The 24,027-nt window shown below is 40.7% G+C and overlaps 1 protein-coding gene across 2 annotated transcripts in view; it reads left to right on the forward strand.

The window, feature by feature from the left end:
- Positions 1–24,027, forward strand: part of COL5A3 (collagen type V alpha 3 chain) — a 355,418-nt gene that overhangs the window by 307,367 nt on the left and 24,024 nt on the right. For both annotated transcript variants that reach the window (XM_089653980.1, XM_089653982.1), the window contains 19 exons: positions 85–192; positions 2,565–2,654; positions 2,803–2,856; positions 4,761–4,868; positions 7,113–7,220; positions 8,837–8,890; positions 9,717–9,770; positions 12,118–12,225; positions 12,969–13,022; positions 13,104–13,157; positions 13,237–13,290; positions 15,829–15,882; positions 16,407–16,514; positions 16,859–16,912; positions 17,018–17,071; positions 17,890–17,943; positions 18,041–18,094; positions 18,183–18,290; positions 20,237–20,290. In XM_089653980.1, coding sequence (XP_089510106.1) covers positions 85–192; positions 2,565–2,654; positions 2,803–2,856; positions 4,761–4,868; positions 7,113–7,220; positions 8,837–8,890; positions 9,717–9,770; positions 12,118–12,225; positions 12,969–13,022; positions 13,104–13,157; positions 13,237–13,290; positions 15,829–15,882; positions 16,407–16,514; positions 16,859–16,912; positions 17,018–17,071; positions 17,890–17,943; positions 18,041–18,094; positions 18,183–18,290; positions 20,237–20,290 — 1,386 coding nt within the window. The remainder of the gene's footprint in view (positions 1–84; positions 193–2,564; positions 2,655–2,802; positions 2,857–4,760; positions 4,869–7,112; positions 7,221–8,836; positions 8,891–9,716; positions 9,771–12,117; positions 12,226–12,968; positions 13,023–13,103; positions 13,158–13,236; positions 13,291–15,828; positions 15,883–16,406; positions 16,515–16,858; positions 16,913–17,017; positions 17,072–17,889; positions 17,944–18,040; positions 18,095–18,182; positions 18,291–20,236; positions 20,291–24,027) is intronic.

Raw genomic sequence — 24,027 nt, forward strand, 5'->3', positions numbered from 1 at the left:
AAATACAATTGTTTATGTAATTACACATCAATGCATCTCTTGTAAAAACATCTGGTCTAAAAGTTTTTGTTTAATTTTGTCCAGGGCAAGTCAGGTGAGACTGGTCCAATGGGAGAACGAGGTCATCCAGGGTCACCAGGATCTCCAGGAGAACATGGATTGCCAGGCCCGGCTGGAAGGGAAGGAGCTAAGGTATGGTACAATGTGCCAAATGTCCCTAATTCTGTGGCGATGTTTCTGGGTTCAAAGATGAATCCATTTAAATTTTTGCTACTGAAAGTCCATATTACTGAAGTTCTGTTTTAAAGACTAAAGCAACTGTTAGCCATAAGAGTTTAAAAAACAGGTCAAATGAAATTCTCATTCTTTGCAAAAGCCTACCAGCTGACCACTCTCAAGAGATATGGTCGATCTTGTTTAAAAACGTTTGTGATTGTTTTTGCTCCTCATCCAAAGAGAGGACTAGGCTAAGGGGTATAGTGGCACTCCTGGGCAGGAATTACAATGTATTGTGGACTGGTGGCCCTGACAAAAGTCAACTTTCAGACATCAGCCAGAGTGGGGCCCACAGTCAGGGACAAATGCTGGTTATTATATAGCTATCTGCTCCCTGTTTTAACCTGTGATCACAGCATCTGTTAGAGGGACATCTTCCAGCATGAATTTGCAACTCTGAGATGTCATGTGATCAAATGCGTAGAGCCACAAAGGAAGCTAATGTTGGAAAATGTGCAAAGTTGTGTCACAATCAGGGGCGGACTGACCATTGGGGAACTTGGGCACTGCCCGAGGGCCCGGGGTCAGTAGGGGGCCCCATGAGATGTCCCTGGTACCTTTCATAGGCTTTTTTGGGTGTGGTTTGAGTGTGAGAGAGAACACAGGGTCCCCATGATCCCCTATTGCCCTGGGCCCCATGAGTTGTCAGTCCGCCCCTGGTCACAATGAACCATTTCCTTTGGTAACGTCCACCTTTCACTTTGACCAGGCACACATTGCATTGTACACTTTATTTAGCCCATAGAAATCTGGCCCTACCATGAAAGGACTAGTTTGCTGTCTTTTCCTCCCAATTCAAAGGTTCAATCCTCTCCTGTCTCCGATATAGCAGCACAAAGACCAACTGGTCACTCTGGATGTCTACCCTATCAGTACTCATAAATGTGTACTCTCAGCCCAGCCAAGAATTCCTGCCTGAGGGTGGTTGGATCATCAAAAAGTAAACATTTGCCAAACTTGTGACTACTATTAAATGAGTGTTAGCCCATTTGCTGAATAAAGCAGACTACTGCAAACAAACGTTTTTGGGGATGGTTCCCTTTCCATTTTCTAATCCAAACCAATGTCAGAATGTGCCTGCAGGTCTCCCCACCTTCAAAGAAGTATGTTTAGCACTACCCCGTAAGGAGTTGCTGAGTATTTGGGTCCCCCTATAGTCCTGCACAGCCAAGAAACATGCATTTTCCACAGACTTGCTTCCAGGAGTTAGTAATCAGTCCTTGAGTTTGATTTTTGATGTTTTATTAAGGAGATTTCAACTTGGGTGGGGTAGGGGGTTATATGGGATGCCCAATGGAACTGAGGACAACCTGGAACTATTTACACGTAACTGCTGCAACACAGTCTCCTTTGGAGAGCTAGTCAGCATCTCTTGTAGTACCACCCCAGACCCCAGATAAACTCTTCTTTACCCAGCGGTATTCCTGACCAGGGGATCTGGTGCCTGTCACTTTAAGGAATTAGACAGCCCAGTAGGTAGCGAATCTGGTTTCCCACCAGAGTGCTCCTTCCCCTATCTGGCCCAGGGGGTGTAGGTCTACTCACTCAGTCCTACTCTTCTGTGCAGCTGGTGGGTTGGTGGCTGCTACCAGGCCTTCTAGCTGGGCCACTCCTTCCTTGCTGCACAGGTGGTCCTCGCTCTGGGAGCCGTGAGGGTCCAAGCTTTCATTCTTTCCAGCTCCTCTGCCTTTAGGTGAGCCCCTCTCTCCATCTGGCCCCCTTCCCAAGCTCCTACATTCAGCCTCACATTCTCTCTGTCTTCCACCCGAAATCTTCCCCCTGCTGCTAAGCAGGCTCAATCACATTTAAGGGTTGCCTGTTGGGGATTGGCCAGGATCCTTCAAAAATGCAGATCAGTCACTCCTCAGATCCACGCACTGCTTCTAGACTCTTCTCTAAAGTCCTAGAACAGGGCACAATTCCAGAGAGCTGGTCTGTAGAGCCTCTCAGCTCTGACCAAAGTTTGACTTCTGCTAGCTATCACACTCAGGCTGCTACTCAGCCCTTCTAGCTAACAATTGAGGTATAGCTCGCCCTAGCTGACTAGGAGGGTGCTACATATGAATGGCATTCAGTGGATTTGATGAGGTGCTTCTAGGTTCTTATCGATTCCACTAGTTGCTTCCACTGTCACGCCATCCTTTCCCAAACAAATATGGTGAACCTATGTGTTCTCCTTTATGGATCTAAAGTTTGCAGAGATTTTTTTTTTGTTCATTGATTGCTGTTAAAAGTGCTATTCCACATGTCAGTGTTAATAAAACCGTAAATGTTATTTTGTATGACAGGGAGATCCTGGTCCTTCTGGCAATTCAGGTAAATCTGGACCTCAAGGGCTTCGAGGGTTTCCAGGAGCAAGAGGTATCCCAGGGGAAGCAGTAAGTCACATTTACATCTCACATCTAAGTTAAAATAATGTGCTGTAAAAAGCTTGTAACCAACAAGGAATTTTTATAGCTCATCATAGAGTGCAGAGGCACATTATCCTCTATGTAATAATCATTTTTATCATTCTGTCCATTGTAGGGTGCAGGTGGGCTAAAAGGTGGAGAAGGTCCAATTGGTCCAGCAGGTTCAGTGGTAAGTGTTCCTGAATTGGTGTAATAATAGTAATGTAGCACTCACCCCTGCAGAAGCCATTGGATACAATGGGTTCTCTGTTCTGCCACGACTTTTTAAGCTCACTTGGCAGACTGTTGTGCCAGAAATCTCAGTCCTCACAATCATGTCTTCATGCTCAGGTTCTAATGATAATTTCCTCACAATCAAGTCTTTACTGGCTCTTCCTGACTGAAGGCACACAAGGAAACAAGTCCTCCAGCTTTGGGCCCCTGCACAGCAGGAGAGCTTTCAACATCTTAGTATTTGGTCTCTGGTGTGGACTCATACACCCCAGTGATAGGTCTGCACTCTTCCAGTCCTCCTTGGCAAAGACCCCTGGTCTCTGCACAGTCCCAGCAAAGGCCACAGTTCTGTCTGACATGGCTTCCTCTCATAAAGGACCCAGATACCAAAATTGCCACTGAACAGAATAGAGTTCACTTGTCTAAGCTTGCTGTTGAAAGCTGAGCAGTGTTTGATTTTCCTTGAAGGACCATCTAAAATGTTTCTTTCTGTTATTCACTAATGGTCTTTATATTCCCATGTCTACAATCTACCTGTTCTTTTTATTCCTATAATTTTTCTTGTATGTAATATGTCTGTGTTTAGCAATCTGGTCTGTTTGTCATATTTTTATAAATTTGTGAACACCTGACCTTCACACCTACTATATGGTCAAATTTGAATGGACATCACTCCAAGTTATTGGGTTCAGGTGTATTCAGTAAAGAGTTCTGTTAATGCTACAGCATACAAATACATTTTAGTTGTACACTTCCATCCTTTTAGCAACAGTTTGAGAAAGGCCTTTCTTATTCTAGCTTTACTGTCCCCCGTACACAAATCCAGCTCAATAAAGACAACATATTTATTGTGTGCATCTCCTATTCCACCTTATGCCAATGGATTTATGCTGAGTATTTCAAGTTCTATAATAAGTAAAAATATGACCACTTGCCTGGATGTGGTATAAATACTATACATTCAAACATAATACATACATATCAGTGGGAACTGATACCTTTAATATTTCAAATTCTGACGTGGCCATCTGTGTGCCATGGGAGAAATTAAGATATGACAGACTAGGAACTTAATTTATTTAATCTTCAGTTGATCAGTTTGGTAACCCATTCCCTTCTGTGGCCTCATTTTCCTGTTTTTAGTCAAGCGGTTGGAAAATCCAGTCTGGTCTTCTGATGCTCTGACACGTCCAGGCTCAACGGGGACAATTTACTACAACTGGAGCATTCAGAATCTGGTGCAGCTGTGCATGGTAGTTAATCAGCTTCTAACTTCAGCTTGTTCAGTTAAGCTTTGGCAATAAAACCTGGAAGTTGATTGGTTTCAATGCCCTGCTGCAACAGATTTTGCAGTTTTAGTAAATCCCCCCAATATGTTCTGGATTCCGAGATGCTATTTTGCATACCATTGCTGTAAAGAAGGCTCATGTAATGAACTGCAGACTAACTTTAAGACGTTTGTTCTGTCAAAAACAAGGTTTACATATAGAGCTCTTGCTTACTGGATGTTTTTGTTTTCTGTGTACTGTAAAGTTCAGCAGTTTCTAAGATTTGCTCTGACCAACAAACTGTCCTCAGTTAATATTGTTGAGATCATACATCTGCTTGGATGAACAACAGATAAACATTTTGGTCATGGCTATGTCCTGCTGGTACTGAGGTACAGCCATATTACTTGCTGTTTACTGCAGGTATAGGAATAAACTGGTCACTGACTTTTTGCTACCTATTGTTTATTGTATCTTCTTTTGTCTAGATAACCATCCCTCTTGGTACTTCTGATAACTTCCATAGATTTCTCAAATTATTTTATGAAAACTCATGCAGCTTTTTAAAATTGTCACCTCACATTCTTAATAGGGGCCTACAGGAGAACGGGGACCTCCTGGATCAGCTGGAGGAATTGGTCTTCCCGGCCGTCCTGGGTCACAGGGACCTCCCGGACCAGCAGGAGAGAAGGGAAATCCGGTAAGTAATTGAGTATTGATAAATCGATATAAATACATTTGAAAATACAAAAGACTATTATTGGAAATGTAAATGTGTGAAAGACCTCCTGCGCTCCTGAGTCCCTTTATACTAATCACGGAGGTAAAGCTGCCAACATTCAGTCATATACCTAATGACAAATGTGAAAAAACTAAGAAAATGACGTGGCGCTAATACCATATAAACCTTACCATAAATGACATAACTAATATGTACCAATATGCAAATAAGTAATATCAGAAATTATAAAAAGTGTATAAAAGTGTAAAGATGCACATATATAAATATAAATAAATCAATATGCAATAATATACAAAAACAACATATATAAATAGTGATGCACATAAGTGTCTATATTACTCACAAAATACACGTGCAACAAAGTGCCACATAACAGGTCCAAGCTGGGACCAAAAAATATCAATAGTGCCCCAAAAGATCCTAAACGGATCTAATAGTGATAAACAAACAACAAACAAAAAGTCCAAAATGGGACTAAACCCAAAAACTTGTGTTCCAACTTCCCAACGGAAAATAGAAGTGCTCCAGGCATAAAATAACCACATAAATAACAACCACTGTGTCGCTAATAAACACAGTACATCCAACCGTGCATAAAATAATGTGCTCAATTGTAAACATATAACAAATTACAAAATATTTTATACAAAAGTCCCGTGAGGTGAAAAAACACCTAATTGCTATAAGCAGTACAGTCCTCATAAAGTTTAACCCAAAGGTGATGACCGGTGTGCGAAGATATCTAAAAATGGCTGAAATGCCCGCTCACCTCCCTGTTTTGACCCACACAGGGCCAAAACGCTTTTAGGATCATTAAACCTGGATCATTCCAGCTTGGGACTCCTCCAAAGCTCTCCACACTGATTTCCCCTCAAGTATAGGCTCATAAGGTGGCAGATCTCCTCTCCAGGCAATTAAGCAGTAAGTGACCACTCATTTCTCAGGAAACCTGGATGACAGATCCTCTACACATCTTCTGGTGGTTGAAGCAAGTCTCAAAGGGGTTGATTTACAAAAACTGGTACACTCAGAATCAGCTGTGCATGTTGACCAAACATTTGCATATTGGTATATATTATTTATGTCATTTATGGTGGGGTTTATATGGTATTAGCGCCACATCATTTTCTTTGTTTATTATTGGAAATGTAATGCTAATGGTAGGACTAGGCCCCTTTAAGTACCAAAATATACACCTGAATTGCAGCTGAGCTGATATCTAGTCTCCATATTCCTGAACCATATTCCTGCTTGATGTACCTGTATTCTTCAACTATCTGGCGCATTTGAAAAATTACTATCTACAGGAGACAACTAAAGTGGAACTTCACTCTCTCAATCAACATGGACTATTTTTAATCTTTATGCTGGTAGCATTAGTAAATGGATAAGAAAGTATATCATATTTACTTCTTTTAAACCTTTTTTTTTACATTTCTTCAGTTACATCCTGGTTTCCATGCCTAGACAAATGACGTCACACATTCCAGGAGTCTTCAGGAGTGGAGGGAGGGTTCTCAGCTCAGCCTATGCCTGAGTTAAGGGCAGTTGGATTCCAGGAAGTAAATGACAAATGACTCATCTGCCCTTACTCAAGATGGCCACTGCCAGAAATACTAGGGGTGGGGGTTCAAAATGATTTCACAGCAAAATAAAGCATGGAGATATGGATGGATGGGGGAGTTTGCTTTGAATATTAAAAATTATTTAAATAGCATTTTTTGGTTTGTGGTGCTCATATGCAGTGTAGGTCCACTTTAAGTTACAACTTAGCTTGGCAAAAATTGTATGAGGCTTGAACACTAAAAGATGGGGCACAGTTGTCCACATAAAAGATGGGGCACTTGTCCACATAAAAGATGGGGCACACTTAAAAAATTTGATAGCACTGCAATGCACCGCTATACTGCTATTATACAGTATCATATGTACCATCAGACATACATCGTGCAAGCTATTTGGGGTTTTGGACCAGTATTAGTACTGTTATCCTACTAGAAGTAAGTGGTGGGACTCTGGTTTCAGTCACACAGCGTATGTTGCCTTGGTGATGTCACTAATTCCTAAAGAATACATAGGCTTCTTTCCATAAAGTATTTATGTAAGCCACTTAAACTTGACTACATATGTGTAATACATTTTCTTTAATTGACATCCTGTAATATTAATTTCCTCTGTAAAAAAACTGTTATAATTAAACAGGGTGAAAAAGGACCTTTTGGAGGAGCTGGCCAAGATGGTGCACAGGGTAGCCTTGGACCACCAGGACCTGCTGGACCTCCCGGGCCAGCTGGAGATGATGGAGATAAGGTATCACATATGCTAAACAGGTTTTTTGTGTAAATAATGATATGTATCTAGATATACATATACGTGCCGCGCTCCATATTAATAACAAAAACTATATATATTAAATAATAGTGATAATAATAACGTGAAAACACAGTGCTACAAACAAGTGCAACATAAACATGAAGTGTGTAAAGATGTGATTCTGCCAATATGTATAACAGTCCTCTTTACACTTCTATAAACGTTCCAGTAATAGGTGAAATATATAGTGCCACACTCCTGTGCTCTGTGGATAGGTGTGCGCTCACCTCCTTGTCAGCCAGACAAGCTGACTAAACACACTTTTTGTCCTCACTGGACAAGGTGGGAATCTTTGCTTTATCTGCGTGTCTCCATCCAATGCTGGGTTGCCTAATTGCCACCAGAGGTCTCCCTCCTTCCACACTAGGACCTCAATGGATTTCTTATGGGGATGGTAAAGATGGTATTTCTCCTCTCAATTGCACCATGTAAGAAATAAGAAACCACAGATGGTGCCTTATCCTTAGTGTGGCCAGAGCCCGTTTATTGTAAAGGAAACGCCACTCACATTTTATTCCATCAGTTCAGTAATCAGCTGGCGTGTCTGTCAGTCCTGTGTAACTGGCGCCGCTCGTCCACCGCGGCGTCGTGACGTCAGAGCCCCTCCCCTACGCGTTACGCCACAGGGTCACGTGGCTTCATCAGGGGGATTATAATCCCCCTGATGAAGCCACGTGACCCTGTGGCGTAACGCGTAGGGGAGGGGCTCTGACGTCACGACGCCGCGGTGGACGAGCGGCGCCAGTTACACAGGACTGACAGACACGCCAGCTGATTACTGAACTGATGGAATAAAATGTGAGTGGCGTTTCCTTTACAATAAACGGGCTCTGGCCACACTAAGGATAAGGCACCATCTGTGGTTTCTTATTTCTTACATGGTGCAATTGAGAGGAGAAATACCATCTTTACCATCCCCATAAGAAATCCATTGAGGTCCTAGTGTGGAAGGAGGGAGACCTCTGGTGGCAATTAGGCAACCCAGCATTGGATGGAGACACGCAGATAAAGCAAAGATTCCCACCTTGTCCAGTGAGGACAAAAAGTGTGTTTAGTCAGCTTGTCTGGCTGACAAGGAGGTGAGCGCACACCTATCCACAGAGCACAGGAGTGTGGCACTATATATTTCACCTATTACTGGAACGTTTATAGAAGTGTAAAGAGGACTGTTATACATATTGGCAGAATCACATCTTTACACACTTCATGTTTATGTTGCACTTGTTTGTAGCACTGTGTTTTCACGTTATTATTATCACTATTATTTAATATATATAGTTTTTGTTATTAATATGGAGCGCGGCACGTATATGTATATCTAGATACATATCATTATTTATGGTTTAGTTTTCAACACAGTTCATGAGCTATGTGTATAGTGCTGAAGCACCAGTAGTAAATCTATGGTTTAAAGTTAATACATATCACGTTAAGGGAAGTATCTTGTTTTGGCTCACGAGTATAATTTATCACATTATTGCACAGGTTTTTTGTGTATTTCAGACTCATTTATTGCATCAATGATCTTCTTTTGATTTTCTCCTTATATTTAGGGAGAGGTTGGAGGTCCTGGGCAAAAAGGAAGCAAAGGTGACAAAGGAGAAAGGGTAAGAATCTAATTTCTTCTTCAAAACCTAGGGAAGTGAGATAGGTCTATTAACCACTTATGTGTGTAAGCTAGAGACAGTGTACATTAAAGTCACAAAAGAGACTGTGAATGATAGACAGGAGACAGCCATGACAGACCATGGACCAGAGCTATAGAGAAATCATGTAAATGAGTGTCATGGATGGCCTTTACATGATTGGTACGACTGTACGATAGTTGTGGAGGAAACTTAATGTGAAGGTAGTTAAGGAAAATTATGGCGGAGGCGATAAATAAAAGTTGTGTTAGAAGAAAAGTACACAAAGCAAGGCAGAGGTTGTACATGAAGGTGTGAGTAAAGGTCTTGGTAGAGATAATGTAGGAGCCTGTAAAAGTCAAAGGGAAGTCCGTGAATGTGTCATGAAGAGGGCTTTGAATGAATAAAATTGTCTGTGAGGAAACGTTAAATAGGAGGATATGAAGAAGCAGCATGGAGACTGTAAGCAAAAATCCCAAAGAAGGCTTGGAATAACATTAAAGGTGGCAACTATAAGTAAGTGATCATAGAAGCTGTGAGATATAGTGGCCTTGGAATGAATTAGAGTGTAAACAGAAAAGGAAAACAGAGGCTGTAGGTGAGAAATAAAAATGTCTGTGAGCAGCACAGGAGAAGATTTGGATTTACAGAATAAGTGAGCGATGTGGACTAATTTGAGTGGCACACTAGAAAAAACATCTATGACCGATGTGCAAGAGTTTGCCAGTTGTAGACAATTCAGACAACATATGCTGAACAATAAAAATTTCAAAAGATAAGTAATATATTATTCTTTACTCTTTCATAGGGACCTCCTGGGCCTACTGGTATACAAGGTCCTATTGGAATCCCTGGTCAAGCCGTAAGTATTGAGGAAACTACCAACTTGTCCATACACATTGGTTTATTCCATTTACTGAGAGTCCACCAACTAATAAACATTGGATTTTTCAAGTGAGGAAACATCTTCAAGCAGGACTAGCATCATGATCAAATTAAAAACTCTCTCTGTAAATAGTGCTAAATAGCCCGTATTTAGTGTGTAACATGAAACAAAGTCACATTACCCAACCCCTCCCCCCTACCCTTTCAGACACACACATACCCAAATTGTGGGATGCTTCTCCATGAAGCATTCTGTTGATTTTTTAATTTAAAGCAAAGATATACTCATCTTTAGTCCAGCGATGCGGCATCCCTGAGCTCACTGTCGGCCGCTGATATCTTCAGGTTCAACTTCTGAGTATCAATCACCGACTGCTTTAATTGGCTGGGCGAAGATGACTTCACTCCCACACATACATAACAGTTCAGTCAGCTTGGGATTGCTGAAATTGTACAATGAACTGTGTGTGCACTGTACGAGGGTGGACAGGCAGGTAATTAACTTTTATAGTGTTGTAGTGCCGCTAAATAAAAAATGTGAAGTGAATAACACAAAATAAGTGTGATCAAACACTAATAGACCATCCGTGATTAACGTGATAAAAAATCAATTCAAATTAAAAGTGATCCAAAGTTCATAAAAAAGTATAATAAAGTGATCCAAAGTTCATAAACTCAATTCTTCTCCTTCACCACGTGTTATAGACTGACAACCAAGTGCTTCACAGAAATCCCCCACATGAATGTACACTCACCACATATAATGGCCTTCCACTCTTGTGGTTGGCAAACAAGCTTCATGAGAAAGAGACTCCCCTGCCTTGAGATATACCATGTAAAACATAAACAGAAAGACGCTCCAATGGTGTAGTATAAAAAACCAGATTCTCTAATATAGTGAATGGACCTTACTTACAAGCAAACTAGTAAAACAAGCCCAAATGATTTGACCATAGATAAGCTTGAAGTGATCATAGACCAGGTACTCTCACCACCTCTGGTTTGTTGGTATCTGACGCCGTTGCGTCACTTCCGTTCACCGCACCGTCACGCCCTGATGTGTTTCGTCACTTCCGACTTACTCAAAAGGGGTTCGTGACCGGAAGTGACGCGACGGCGTCAGATACCAGCAAACCGGAGGTGGTGAGAACACCTGGTCTATGATCACTTCAAGCTTATCTATGGTCAAATCATTTGGGCTTGTTTTACTAGTTTGCTTGTGAGTAAGGTCCATTCACTATATTAAAGAATCTGTTTTTTATACTACACCATTGAAGCGTCTTTCTGTTTATATTTTACATGGTATATCTCGAGGCAGTGGAGTCTCTTTCTCATGCAATATATAAGTTTCATCTATAATTGGGAAGATTATCCCTGGAAGCCTGTTTACCAACCACGAGAGTGGAAGGCAATTATCTGTGGTGAGTGTACATCCATGTGGTGGATTTCTGTGAAGCACTTGGTTGTCAGTTTATAACACGCAGTGAAGGAGAAGAATTGAGTTTATGGATCACTTTATTATACCTTTTCATGGACTTTGGATCACTTTTAATTTGAATTGATTTTTTATCACGTTAATTACAGATGGTCTATTAGTGCTTGGTCACATTTATTTTGTGGTATTCACTTCACATTTTTTATTTAGCGCCACTATAACACTATATGAGTTGTGTGTATATTTTATTTCATTTACTATGGTTTATATATAGTGGCAGCTTTTTGACATATTGATTACATTCAGAGCAATATAATAGGTGTTGATAATAGTAACGATTATATTATCACATTTATTTTTCTTTTAGGTAATTAACTTTAATGCAGAAGAGATATAATATGTAATTTTCTATTTTGGCCATGGTTCCTTGTAATTCCATATTAGAGATATGACTAACCCTCACTGAACCAAGCATGGTTCTTAAACTGCACTGTTGTGCTGCCATTTATAAATTTCTCAGACTGCATGTTCCCCTTAGTGCCTGTGAAGTCTCTAGATGACTTCATACACAAAGGGATCTGTAACTGATGGGAGTGAGAGTGCTTCTATCACATTACATCTGACCATTATACTATGACCTCTGTCAGCAGCTGGTTGTCCTATATGCTTGACGTTTTCTCTGTAACATAGCAGACTCCATTGGGTCAAGTTCATTCCACCTGTAGCAAAACACAGATTTTTATACATTTGAAACTGGATGAAAAATATTCAATATACCTTCAAAACTTAGTTTTGCCATTTAGATTTTAAAGAGAATGCCACCTCCACAAAATGTATTTATTGGAAATGTTTATTCATCTGTGATGACATATCCTTTTTTCCTGCACAGGGCCAAGATGGAGAACCCGGTCGCAGAGGTCAGCCAGGAATGCAAGGACAAAAGGGAGACGAGGGAATTCGAGGCTTTACTGGTGTATCAGGTCCCAGGGGACTCCAGGTGTGTCAAAGAATTATGAATGCCAGTGTTTCACTTTGTTTAACAAGGCAGTTTCACATGTGATTAAAGGAATGTACATTTTACATAAAACTTGTGTAATTAAAGGGACATTTTCCATTTATGTTTTGTTATAGGTTAAAAATATTGCTACAATTTAAGCTATTAAAGTTTTATTTGATTCCACTGAAACAATTGAGTACTGACGTGATACTTTTTTATTTGCCCTAATTTATAATTTTGAGGACAAGCTTTCAGGGTATATCCCCTTCTTCAAGGTCGAGGCAGTACTCAGTATTGCCTGCACCTTGAAGAAGGGGACATACCCCAAAAGCTTGTCCTCAAAATTACCGTATATGTTATTGCAAATAAAAAAAGTATCACGTCAGTACTCAATTGTTTCTGTCACAAGTGCATTAATACGGCTACAATCACCTCAAGCAAAATTGTTGATTCCACTGTAAATCTTAAAGAACTATAGGTTATTTATATTTACTTACTTCTCCTTTAATATTCCAGTGATAGATTTATTTCAATCCATTTATGTAACCACTAGAAAGCTGCCTATTGCCTATTGACCCTGATGTGAGATTGTGATCCAGAGAAACAGAATCGGAGTTTAGATCTGTAAAAAGTTAACTACATAATTTTATAAAGCATTTGAATATGTTTATTTGAATAGTATTCCTTTAAGTGTGGCCCATTATTTATAACCATATAAATAACATTACTATCTCTCATTATAGGGTATGCCTGGACCTCCAGGAGAGAAGGGAGAAAGTGGACATGTTGGGCCAATGGTGTGTGCTCCTTTATATGCGATATATTAAATTAGAAAAAGGTATGATTAAACTAAGTTTAACAAATAAATTTAATTGCAGGGCCCACCGGGTACAACAGGTCCTAGAGGTCCCATGGGTCCAGGTGGTGGTGATGTAAGTAAGTTGATTAACTGTTTTGGAGTATAACAGCAAGTTTAAACCATCTCTGACTAACCATTATTTAATATTTTAGGGAGCCCAAGGACAGCCAGGAGGACTGGGCCAGCCAGGAGCTGTTGGAGAAAAGGTAATAGGTGCTTGTTTGAGAGTCTGCTTGATATTTAACTTGTGATATTCCCAACATGAAGTTCATGACCTGTTAGCAAGATTTTCTTATAAAATGTAGGTTAAACTACCTCTCTCAGTAGCTGGCAAATAAATTTCATTAAAATTATGCTTCTTCCCGAGTGCTCTGTGTTCAGTCCAACATGACAGCAGTAGCTCCTAAATTCTTTTTCAAGAAATTTGTCATTCAAAATTATCTGGTCTAGCACTAGATGTAAACTAAAGATATCTACTCTTCAAAGACCTAAAGAAGAGGCATGTATGGCTTTGACCATTATTTGCCTATACTATTTGCTGGACAACTGAAGCATCCCTACCACAGTGGATGTCCACCTAGCCTCTACCCTTCTGATTGAGCAGCTAATTTATTTTAGGCCCTTAACTTAGTTGTGTCCAAGTATCAACTTCCAATACCTAGAGTAGTCAAGTCTATCTGGTCAGAAGTTAAGAATCTTGCACCCTCTAGGGACCTTCCTGCTTTTGGACCATCCAATGCTCTCTCAGCCATCCTCTATTCAGGACACATCAGCTTGTATATCAAGCGGGGTATTTACCCTGTCTGATACAGTATATGTTGACAATAGGTTGTGCACATAAGTCCAACTCTAGTAAACATTTGCTCTTCTTAAGGGTTTTTGTAGCACTATTTACAACTGCAATACACCTTGACCACTCAGTTTCAGGCCTGTGATATTTGAATATCACAGTACAACCTATGTGGTGCTATTAAATCTCAGGGGACTAAGGGGTTGATATCCACCTTGTACTCTCAATTGCTTCACACCAAACTTGATGAATCTCCACTGGCGAATAAAGACAGGTGACAAATAGTAAGGCTGTCTTTGACAGCCGAGGATTGGGACAATATTTGGAGTTCCCATTTGTTGATAGCTCCAGCTGTTAATGTATAGCTCATTCAACGGTACAGTATTCCCTAAACATGTCTAACACTAACCAGCCTGCACAAAATGGGTTGACTATCCCACAAAACTGTTTGCACCAACTTCAAGCAGACTTTGCATTTTTGTCCTCTACTCTGCAACTTTTGGTCTTAGGTGTCTGTACATGTTATCTACCCTGATTACAATGCCCCTACCTTGCACTTCAGAGATACCTCTATTTGGAATCCTACACAAGGGCTGTGGACCCTATTACATAGAGATATTTCTGAGGAAAGCTCAACTCATAAAGTGATTCCCTTTAGGTGGATGCAATGCCCCCCTTCCCCCCACACTTCACACCAACGGATCTTTTTTGTGTAACCAAATGTTCCATACAAAATATATAATAATAGCAATTAGCCAGATAAATGTAATAAAGTGTTACCCCTCTATACCTTTGATTGCTTTATACTTGTAGTGATACACTGAATAAGTTTTTAAAACTTGACCATCACCTCTATATAGGTTTGTGGGACATCTCATTGCAAAAACCATGGCCATTAATATGGGGTTGCTCTCCCCTTTTGCTACAACAACTTCCACTCTTCTGGAAATGCTTTCTACAAGTGTGTCTATGGGAGTTTGTGCCCATTCATTTTAGTTGTGTGACATTCACAGTTATTGGCTCCATTTACTTTGTGGAATATCTAAAGTATCTAAAGTGTAGATACTTGTATCTAAAGTCTTTTTATTGCTTTATAGTGTGGAACAGATAGCACTTTTGTCAGGTTTTCATTGTTGAATGGTCTCGCTAGGATGATTCACTCTCTATTTTTCATTGTTGATGACAATTGTCACCAGGGTATAAGGAAAGAGGAAGTCCAATCTAATATTTACAGTTGTGAAAACTGAGGTGATTTGCATCATTTTGGTGAGATTTTCTCTCATTTCCTGTTGTGTGTCCGAGACAGGAAGTAAAGGGAGATCTTCCTAGCTAGATACAGAGGATTAAACCATTCTCTACTCATCCAAAACTAAAAAATATTTTTGAATTTAGATACACTGTAAATGTAATTATGTTTTATTAAAGTGGTAGTAAACCGCAGGAAAAAAAAGTCCTATGCAAGGTAACATCACATGTGCTAGTATGCATACTAGCACATTATGTAGGACCCTAAATCAAAGCCCTCCAGCGACGCTCTGCCACTGCTGCAGAGGCTTCCATATTCCCTTGGTCTTCCTTCTGGGTTCGCAAGCTTCGGCCGTGTGACAGGCCGGGCCGCGATTACATCACTGCTAAATGGTTCAGCATGCTGCTAAATGGTTAGGGCATCTGTTATTTAACTATCTCAGGCAACTGACTGCAGCAGACTGGATAAAAGCACTAAGTGACCACCATCCAGCAACATTTGGAACTAGTGGTCACTCTTTTAAAAAGGTCTGAGAGCGAACAAAAACTTGCATGATTGACAGGTATTTACTCCAATATAAAAGACCTTGCAAAACTGTATTTATAAGGTAAAACACACAACTTTAGTATTTGAGTTTGCATATACTTTAAGTAATCCAGTCTACCTGTGCAGCATAATCTACCGAATCACTCTTTGTTGTCCCTACAGGGAGAGTCAGGAGAAGCCGGAGATCCAGGATCACCAGGAGAACCCGGTCCCCCGGTGAGTATGTGACCAAAAAGATGATGGCGGTAATATAAATATGACATTGATTTATATTATAATAAGGACACTTAAGGTGTGCTAGCAGGAAATTTATGCTTTAATGCTTGCATCCTCCACTCCTTAAGCCAGCCATATACAGCTCAAATTTCTTCATCCATTTAAACCTCAGTTCATATTTAAAAGATCAAGGCTTGTGTAAAGTTATCCATGTTTGGAAGAATGGCAATGGTCAACTATGACAGATTTGGGTGTTTTCTACTGCTATTGAATGATCATAGAACCAGGGCATAATGAAAGCAGTTATAGAGGAATCAATGTAACCCATTCCGAGTCATATCATCCTTTCTAGCTGTTCCGCATCAAAGCAGATATTTTTTTGTTTGAAAAGCTGACAGTAGCATAGATTCTATAATACTATATAATGTATGTAGGATAAAAGAGAAATATGTAAATGCAGACCTTGTCTACAAGTATATATTAAAAAGTAACTAAAAAAACTGATTTATTTCAATTTATTTCAGGGAGGTAAAGGTGACATTGGTGAAAAGGGTGAATCTGGAGCTTCAGGAGCGGCGGGACCTCCTGGGAAGAAGGGACGTCCAGGAGAAGATGGACCTAAAGGAAACATGGTGAGTTCTGTTGATACATACAAAACCTAGAGGGCTCATCATATACAGTATGTGCTAAGTAATAGGCATGCTAAATAGGCATTGGGCACGCTAAATGAGCAAAGCCTCAAACAATAAAGACAACTCAGTACAACTATCTGAATTATCCAAATACTTGTCACTTCCAGAATTTCCTTGTTTTTTTTTAATGTGTTACTGAATAAGCCCGAATGACAATACATTATAAAAAGTACAATCGCATAAAAACTCAAAAGTGAGGTGGACGTTATGTTAAGCTGAGTAATAACAAAGTTTTCACAATTGGCAAATGTTTTGAATTAATTTAATGTATATTCTCTTACTAGGGTCCCATAGGTTTTCCAGGAGACCCAGGACCAAGAGGAGAGGCTGGAATACCAGTAAGATTTCTTTGGAAGATACTTGACAGCGCTTTAAAAGCACAGTTTGTGTATAGACTATATTTTCAAATTGTCATGCTAACAATGCTCTTTTCTGATACTCAGGGAGTTGATGGTGTACCTGGAGAGAAAGGTGATGCTGGAGAAAGTGGGAATCCGGTGAGTTACATATTCTTTGCTGTGTAACTTTTAAGTGTCACCAAGGGCTTAAAGGCAGCTATAAAAGTCACACATTAATGCAGCTCTATTCATGCATACATCTATAAATGTATTACTTTAAATGCAAGCAGTATACAGCAAGTACATGAATTTTAATGGGTTTCAGTCCCTGTACAGCATCTCTCAGACTGAGAGAGAGAAGAAGCACATGGAAGTAATCAGTTGTACTTTAGTGTCTATGTGCTAATGAGGAACATGCTGATAGGATGACTATTTGAAGGTGTCAGACAGAATAGGAAGTGAGAAAAAATCTCCCCATTCACCACTTGAGAGATTTTCCTTAATCTCCCTATATGTAATTGGAACAAGAATTACAATGTTGACCCGGACAGGAGGTAGAGGTAAATCTCACCAACAGTGTGTCAAATAGCAATAGGAAATGGACAACGGGTCTATACCTTTGCCACTCCGCTCAAAGCTAAAAAAAAATATTGGCTGAATCTTTCAATGTAAGTCACCTTTTGTCATCCTAAATCTAGAAAAGCAAATGTATAAATGTGGATGATGCTAAATAATTACCACTGTATGTGCAGAGATTGAGCCACATATTAAATATGGATAGTATGGTATGAACCATAGGATTTGCGGAGAACATGAAGTTTGTTGGCCAACAATAGGTAAAAATATTTTCCTGGGGGTTTATAATGTATAATTTCTCTAATAATTTTGGTTATCTTAACTTAAGTAAACAATTTTCTGAAGGTCAGCCTAAATTGTTATCTGGAATGGAAAGCAATTTTTTATATTTTTTTTTAAAGGGACAACCTGGACCTTCAGGAGAGCCCGGCCCAACAGGTCCACCTGGACGAAGAGTAAGTTCTTGTGTCTGTAGTGTCTAGGGTGGTGAATGTGTCCCATTGCCTCTAGTGGGAATGCTGTTTAAACAATATCTTTCTCCTCATTTTTTAGGGACAACTGGGGCCTGCAGGCAAAGAGGGTCGTCAAGGTGAAAAAGGAGCAAAGGTGAGTTACACTGAACAGCAAGCACATTCTATTCTTTAACCTAGAAAGAGTACATCAAAAAATCTTTGTAATGTTTCCTGTGTAATAGGGAGAGCGTGGAACTGAAGGACCTCCTGGAAAGACAGGGCCAGTGGGACCTCAAGGATCGCCTGGGAAACCTGGACCTGAAGGTCTGAGAGGCATTCCAGGGCCTGCTGTAAGTGAACTCTCAGGCATATTATCTCATGGCATTTTACTGTGGAATATTAGGATTTAGTAGCCTAGTTAGGCCTTATATCCAAGGTTTTTCAAGAAGCTGATTGTTCTAGAGAAGTAATACAAAAACTAGGTAGCTTGAAAACTGCAAAAGATATTAGACAATGGATAGATATTCATTCATTCATTTGGCCCCATCACTAACCAATTACTTACAAGTGCATTCCCCATTTGAAGTGATGGCAACCATTTCCCTGGTTTACTGCAAGAGCATGAAAGTTGTAGCTGCCCCCCCCCCCTTCCCCCGCTCTGGGCATCCACAAACTCCTGCACAGCTTGCTTTCTGGATGTCTGTACTGTTTGAGGGTATTTGTTCAGGAGAATAGGGGGAGCAACAGTGCCAACACCGTGGAATACAATAATGTTTTGTAAACTGATCATTTGGGTTTGAAACATTGCCAATGTTCTGCATTTGGACCCCTTCTCTTCTCTGTCTAGCACAGTTGGCAGCACAGTGACTAAATGGTTAGCACTTCTGCCTGATAGTACTAGGTTCGATTGATTAATTGGATCCTGTCTTAATTGGCCCTAGTATGTGTATGAATGTAAGTTAGGGACTTTAGATTGTATGCCCCTTGAGGGTTAGGGACTGATGTGAATGTATAATATATGTGTAAAACACTTTGTAAATTGAATAAATGTAATAATACACCTCCTTCCTTGGTCACGTAATAAATTCCCATGGCTTCCAATACCATCTCTATGCCGATGATACCCAAATCTATCTCTCTACTCCTCATCACACCCCTTCGGTCTCCTTTGCATTACCAACCTATTAACTGACATATCAGTATGGATGTCACTCTACTTCCTCTAACTCAACCTTTCTAAAACTGAGCTATAACCTCCAAGCTACTCATTTACTCCTTTCCTATCTCTTGCCTTGACTATTGCAATTCCCTTCACCAATATTCATACCTGTCCGTGCCCTCCTCCCTGACTTTTTCAACAAGATTAAAAATGTATCTATCAGTCCCTCACCTCATCCCAAGATGCTAGATAATCCTGAACTCTGACCTCTTCTTTTATACCGAAATCCAATCACTGTCCAAATCCTGTAGATTTGACCTCTGCAACATCTCCAAAATACTCCCCTTTTTAACCAATGAGACCTCCAAGCTACTCATTCACTCCCATGTTATCTCTCGCCTTGACTATTGCAACTCCCTTCTCAAAGACTTACCTGTACACAGGCTACCCTCCTTCAGTGTATCACAAATGCTGCTGTTAGTCTCATCCATCTTACCAACTGTTCAGTGCCTGCCACCCCTCCACTCAGTGTCCGCTACCCATCTGCCAATCCTTTCACTGGCTTCCAATTGCCCAACAAATAAAATTCAAAATACTAACTACAAAGCCATTTACAAAGCCCCAAGCTACATCACCAATCTTGTCTTAATATATCACCCAAACTGCCCTCTCTGCTCTTCCCAAGACCCTCTGCTCTCTGCTCTCTAGCTCTCTTGTCTTCTCTTTCTATGCTCATCTCCAAGACTTCTCCAGAGCCTCTCCCATTCTCAGGAATGCTCAACGCCAATCTGTCAGGCTCTCCTACTCTTTCCATTTATAGGCATTCTCTGAAAACCCATCTCTTCAGAGAAGCCTATCCCACCTTCACATAATAACTGATTCTTTTATTTCTCCCATCAGTTCATCCCTCACAGTTATTACCTTTTGCACCACTTACCCTTCCCTATCAGGCTGTAAGCTCTCATCAGCAGAGCCTTCCTAACCCTCTTGTATTGAATAGTATTATAACTGTACTGTCTCCCTTTATAATGTAAAACGCTGCATAAAACTGTTGGGACTATATAAATCCAGCATAATAGTAATATTAAAAAATCGGAGCGTTAGCATGTATTCAATCCTAGGTATTTGCCATTACAGGGGGAACCAGGCTTACTTGGACCACCTGGTCAGACAGGACCTCCTGGGCCCTTGGTAAGTGTACAGAAATATAAATTAAAAATGTGAAAATACATCTGTTTAACTGTTAAGGTGTGTGTGATGGAGCTCAGAGACTGCATGGCATGCTGGAATGTCTTAAAGATGAGTGGAGATGGTTTATTAGACAAGGTTCCTTCACTTGTGGTAAGAAAAGTGTTACAGAGTTGGGTGGACTCTTCGTGTCACAGAACAGATGTGGAACTCTCACTAGGGCACAACTGTCGAATGTTGGGTCTTCATCAGAGCCATTGATGGTGTGAATCTTACCCTTCTTACATACTGGTGATCAACACATGAGAAAACCCAGCTGTTGTAAGCCAACTAGCAGGCAAACCAAAATGTAGAGTAGCTGGAGACGTATCAAACATACAGAACCTTTGGATTGGTACAGACTGAGTGTGCAGACCTCATTTTAAACACTGAAAACTAAGGCAAGGTGAGGAACTTCAGCATAAACACACTACAGCAATGCGTAACATTCAGCAGACGACAGAGGAAAGCATGTATGTCCAGCAATTGTAAACCTTTTTATGCAGTACAGAGGAATCTAGGTGCCAGCAATCTGTGAACACAGTGCATCCCTGGGTGGATTGTTAGAAAGAAAAGCAAATATCGGAAAAACAAAGAATGGAAGTAAGTAGAAAAGGGGATTCTCTTCCTGATATCATATAATTTTCTTTCATCTATGAGCTGTTGAATGAAAATGGAAGTTCCATGGAAGCCAAATGGTCATTTTGAAGACAGTCTTCCCTTCACCTGCTTTATAGTTGTAAAATAGGCATCCCACAGAAAGATGGCAGGATTGGTTGTTGGCTGTGGCATAGGATTGGCTCAAATAGCGCTGTAACTGTCACATGACGAGAAGCCAGTTATGTCTCTGATGACAAGTACAACTAAAACAAATGGACTGGTGAGATGTGGCAGGATACAAAAGCAAAAAAAAGGAAGTAGAGAGAGCTCCTAGACTGTAAATGACTTGTGAGTTCCTGATGAAAACACTCTTTTCAAGTGGTGCGATAGGAAAGAGTTGTGTTCATACAGTAAAGGAAATAAGTATTTGATCACCTGCTGATTTTGAATGTTTGCCCACTCACAAAGAAATGATCAGTCTAAAAATTGAATGGTAGGTGTATTGTAACACTGAGAGACAGAATAGCAACAAAAAATTCAAAAGAAATGCATGTCTAACAAATTATGCACTGATTCGCATTTGCATAAGTATTTGATCCCCTATCATTCAGCAGGATTTCTGGCTACCAGGTGTCTTTCATACAGGTAACAAGCTGAGATTAGAAGCAGTCTCTTAAAGGGAGTGCTGCTAATCTCATTTTGTTACCTGTATAAAAGACACCTGGTAGCCAGCAATCCTGCTGAAGCAATCAAACAATCAGATTCCAAACCCTCCACCATGGCAAAAGACCAAAGAGCTGTCCAAGGATGTCAGGGACAAGATTGTAGACCTACACAAGGCTGGACTGCACCACCAAGCTATCGCCAAAGCAGCTTGGTGAGAAGGTGACAACAATTGGTGCAATCATTCGCAAATGGAAGAAACACAAAACAACTGTCAGTCTCCCTAGGTCTGGTGCACCATGCAAGATCTCACCTCGTAGAGTGTCAATGATCATGAGAACAGTGAGGAATCATCCCAGAACTACACGTGTGGATCTTGTCAATGATCTCCAGGCAGCTTGGACCACAATCACCAAGAAAACAATTGGTAACACACTACGCCGACAAGGATTGAAATCCTGCAGTTCCCACAAGGTCCCTCTGCTCAAGAAAGCACATGTCCAGGCCCTTCTGAAGTTTTCCACTGAACATCTGAATGATGCAGAGGAGGACTGGTTGAAAGTGTTGTAGTCAGATGAGCAGATGAGATGATCAGCAGGGAATCAAATACTTATTTCCTTCACTGTATGCAAAAACAAAACACATGTACAGGAAGGCCTAATGCAGCCTTTTTTAACCACTTGCTGCCCAGCCACCGCATATAAACGGTGGCAGGGTGGCGCTTGTAGGCAAAAGCACGTTTTAAAACGGCTGCCTTCAAAACAGGTAGGGGGCGGGCGCGAGGCGCGCGCCCGCCCTACCTGTCCCGTGGGTGTCGGCAGCGGGTCTCCGCCGCCGGGTCACGGCCGGTTTTTACTGGCCGTTTTCCGCGATGAGCGGTGATCACTGACAGAGCAGGGCTGCATTGTTTACACACAGCCCTGCTCTGTGACAGTTCGCCGACAAGCTGAAGAGGGAGAGAAGAGTTTCTCTCCCTCGATCAGCTCCCCCCTCCCTCCCCCCGTCCAGTACACACCCCCGCTCTCTAGTAAAACACTCCCCTTACACAGCAAATTCTAAAAATGTTAACCCCTTCCTCCCCAGTGACATTAGTACAGTTTCAGTGGTTTTTTTTCACTGATCACTGTATTGGTGTCACTGGGGATGTCAGTGACCCCAAGTCAGTTCCCCCCCCAGTGTCAAAATGTCCGCCGCAGTCCCGCAGTCCCGCCGTAAGTCGCTGGTCGCCGTCATATGTCGCTGATTGCCGCCAAAAGTCGCTGATCGGCGCCATTATTAGTATAAATAAAAATTAAAAATCCCAGTATCTTTCCCACCATTTGTAAATGCTATAACTTTCACGTAAACCAATTAATTTACACGTATTGGGGTTTTTTTTAGCAAAGACATGTCGCAGAATACATTTTGGCAGAAATTTATGACTAAATTTGATTTTTGCATTTTTTTTTTACTGGACATGTTTTATAGCAAAAAGTCCAAAATATTGTTTTTTTTCCCTCAAAATTGTCAGCCTTTTTTTTATAGCGCAAAAAATAAAAACCGCACAGGCGATCAAATACCACCGAAAGAAAGCTCAATTTGTGGGGAAAAAAAAGGATGTAAATTTCATTTATGTACCGTATTGCATGACTGCGCAATTGTCCGTTAAACTAGCACAGCGCTGTATAGCAGAAAAATGGCGTAAATTGCAGTATTTATACCATAGTTGTACACGCTATAACTTTCACACAAAGCAATCAATATACACTTATTGGGATTTTTTTTACCAAAAACATGTAGCAGAATACATTTTGGCCTAAATTTATAACTAACTTTGAGTTTACTATATATTTTTTATAGCTGAAAGTAAAAAATATTGTTTTTCTTCAAAATTTTTGGCCTTTTTTTGTTTATAGCGTGAAAAATAAAAAGCGCACAGGTGATCAAATTACACCGAAAGAAAGCTCTATTTGTGTAAAAAAAAGGACGTAAATTTCGTTTGGGTGCAGCATTGCATGACCACGCAATTATCAGTTGAATTAGTGCAGCGCCGAGTAGCAAAAAGAGGCCTGGTCATTAAGGGGGGTAAATCCTCAGGAGCTCAAGTGGTTAACCAGGGTGCCTTCAGGTTTCGTTAGGGGTGCCTTGGCAGAATTCTCAAAAATTGCCCAAACGTTGCATACAAGCTAGCGAGTGGAGAAAGCCTTCCTTTTAGTTACATAAAGCCACAGGTTTTCATTGCGCACCATTACAACCTTCCAGCTGCCGGCGTCCTAACGATCAATGATGTCATCAGATGATAAGGATATTGGGCGCCTGCACAGCATCCTTGTTGGTCTCTCCCCATCAGCACTGGAGTCACATTAGCTGAGTGAGGGAGAAAAGAAACATTGGAATACTAGTCAGTACCCGTGTGCAAAGGGTTATTTGCTTTGGAAGAATAAATCACCTCTAATGGT

Source organism: Staurois parvus, unplaced genomic scaffold (genome assembly GCF_062004578.1).
Source record: "Staurois parvus isolate SC_StPar_1 unplaced genomic scaffold, SC_StPar_1.0 ptg000732l, whole genome shotgun sequence".
Lineage (NCBI taxonomy): Eukaryota > Metazoa > Chordata > Amphibia > Anura > Ranidae > Staurois > Staurois parvus.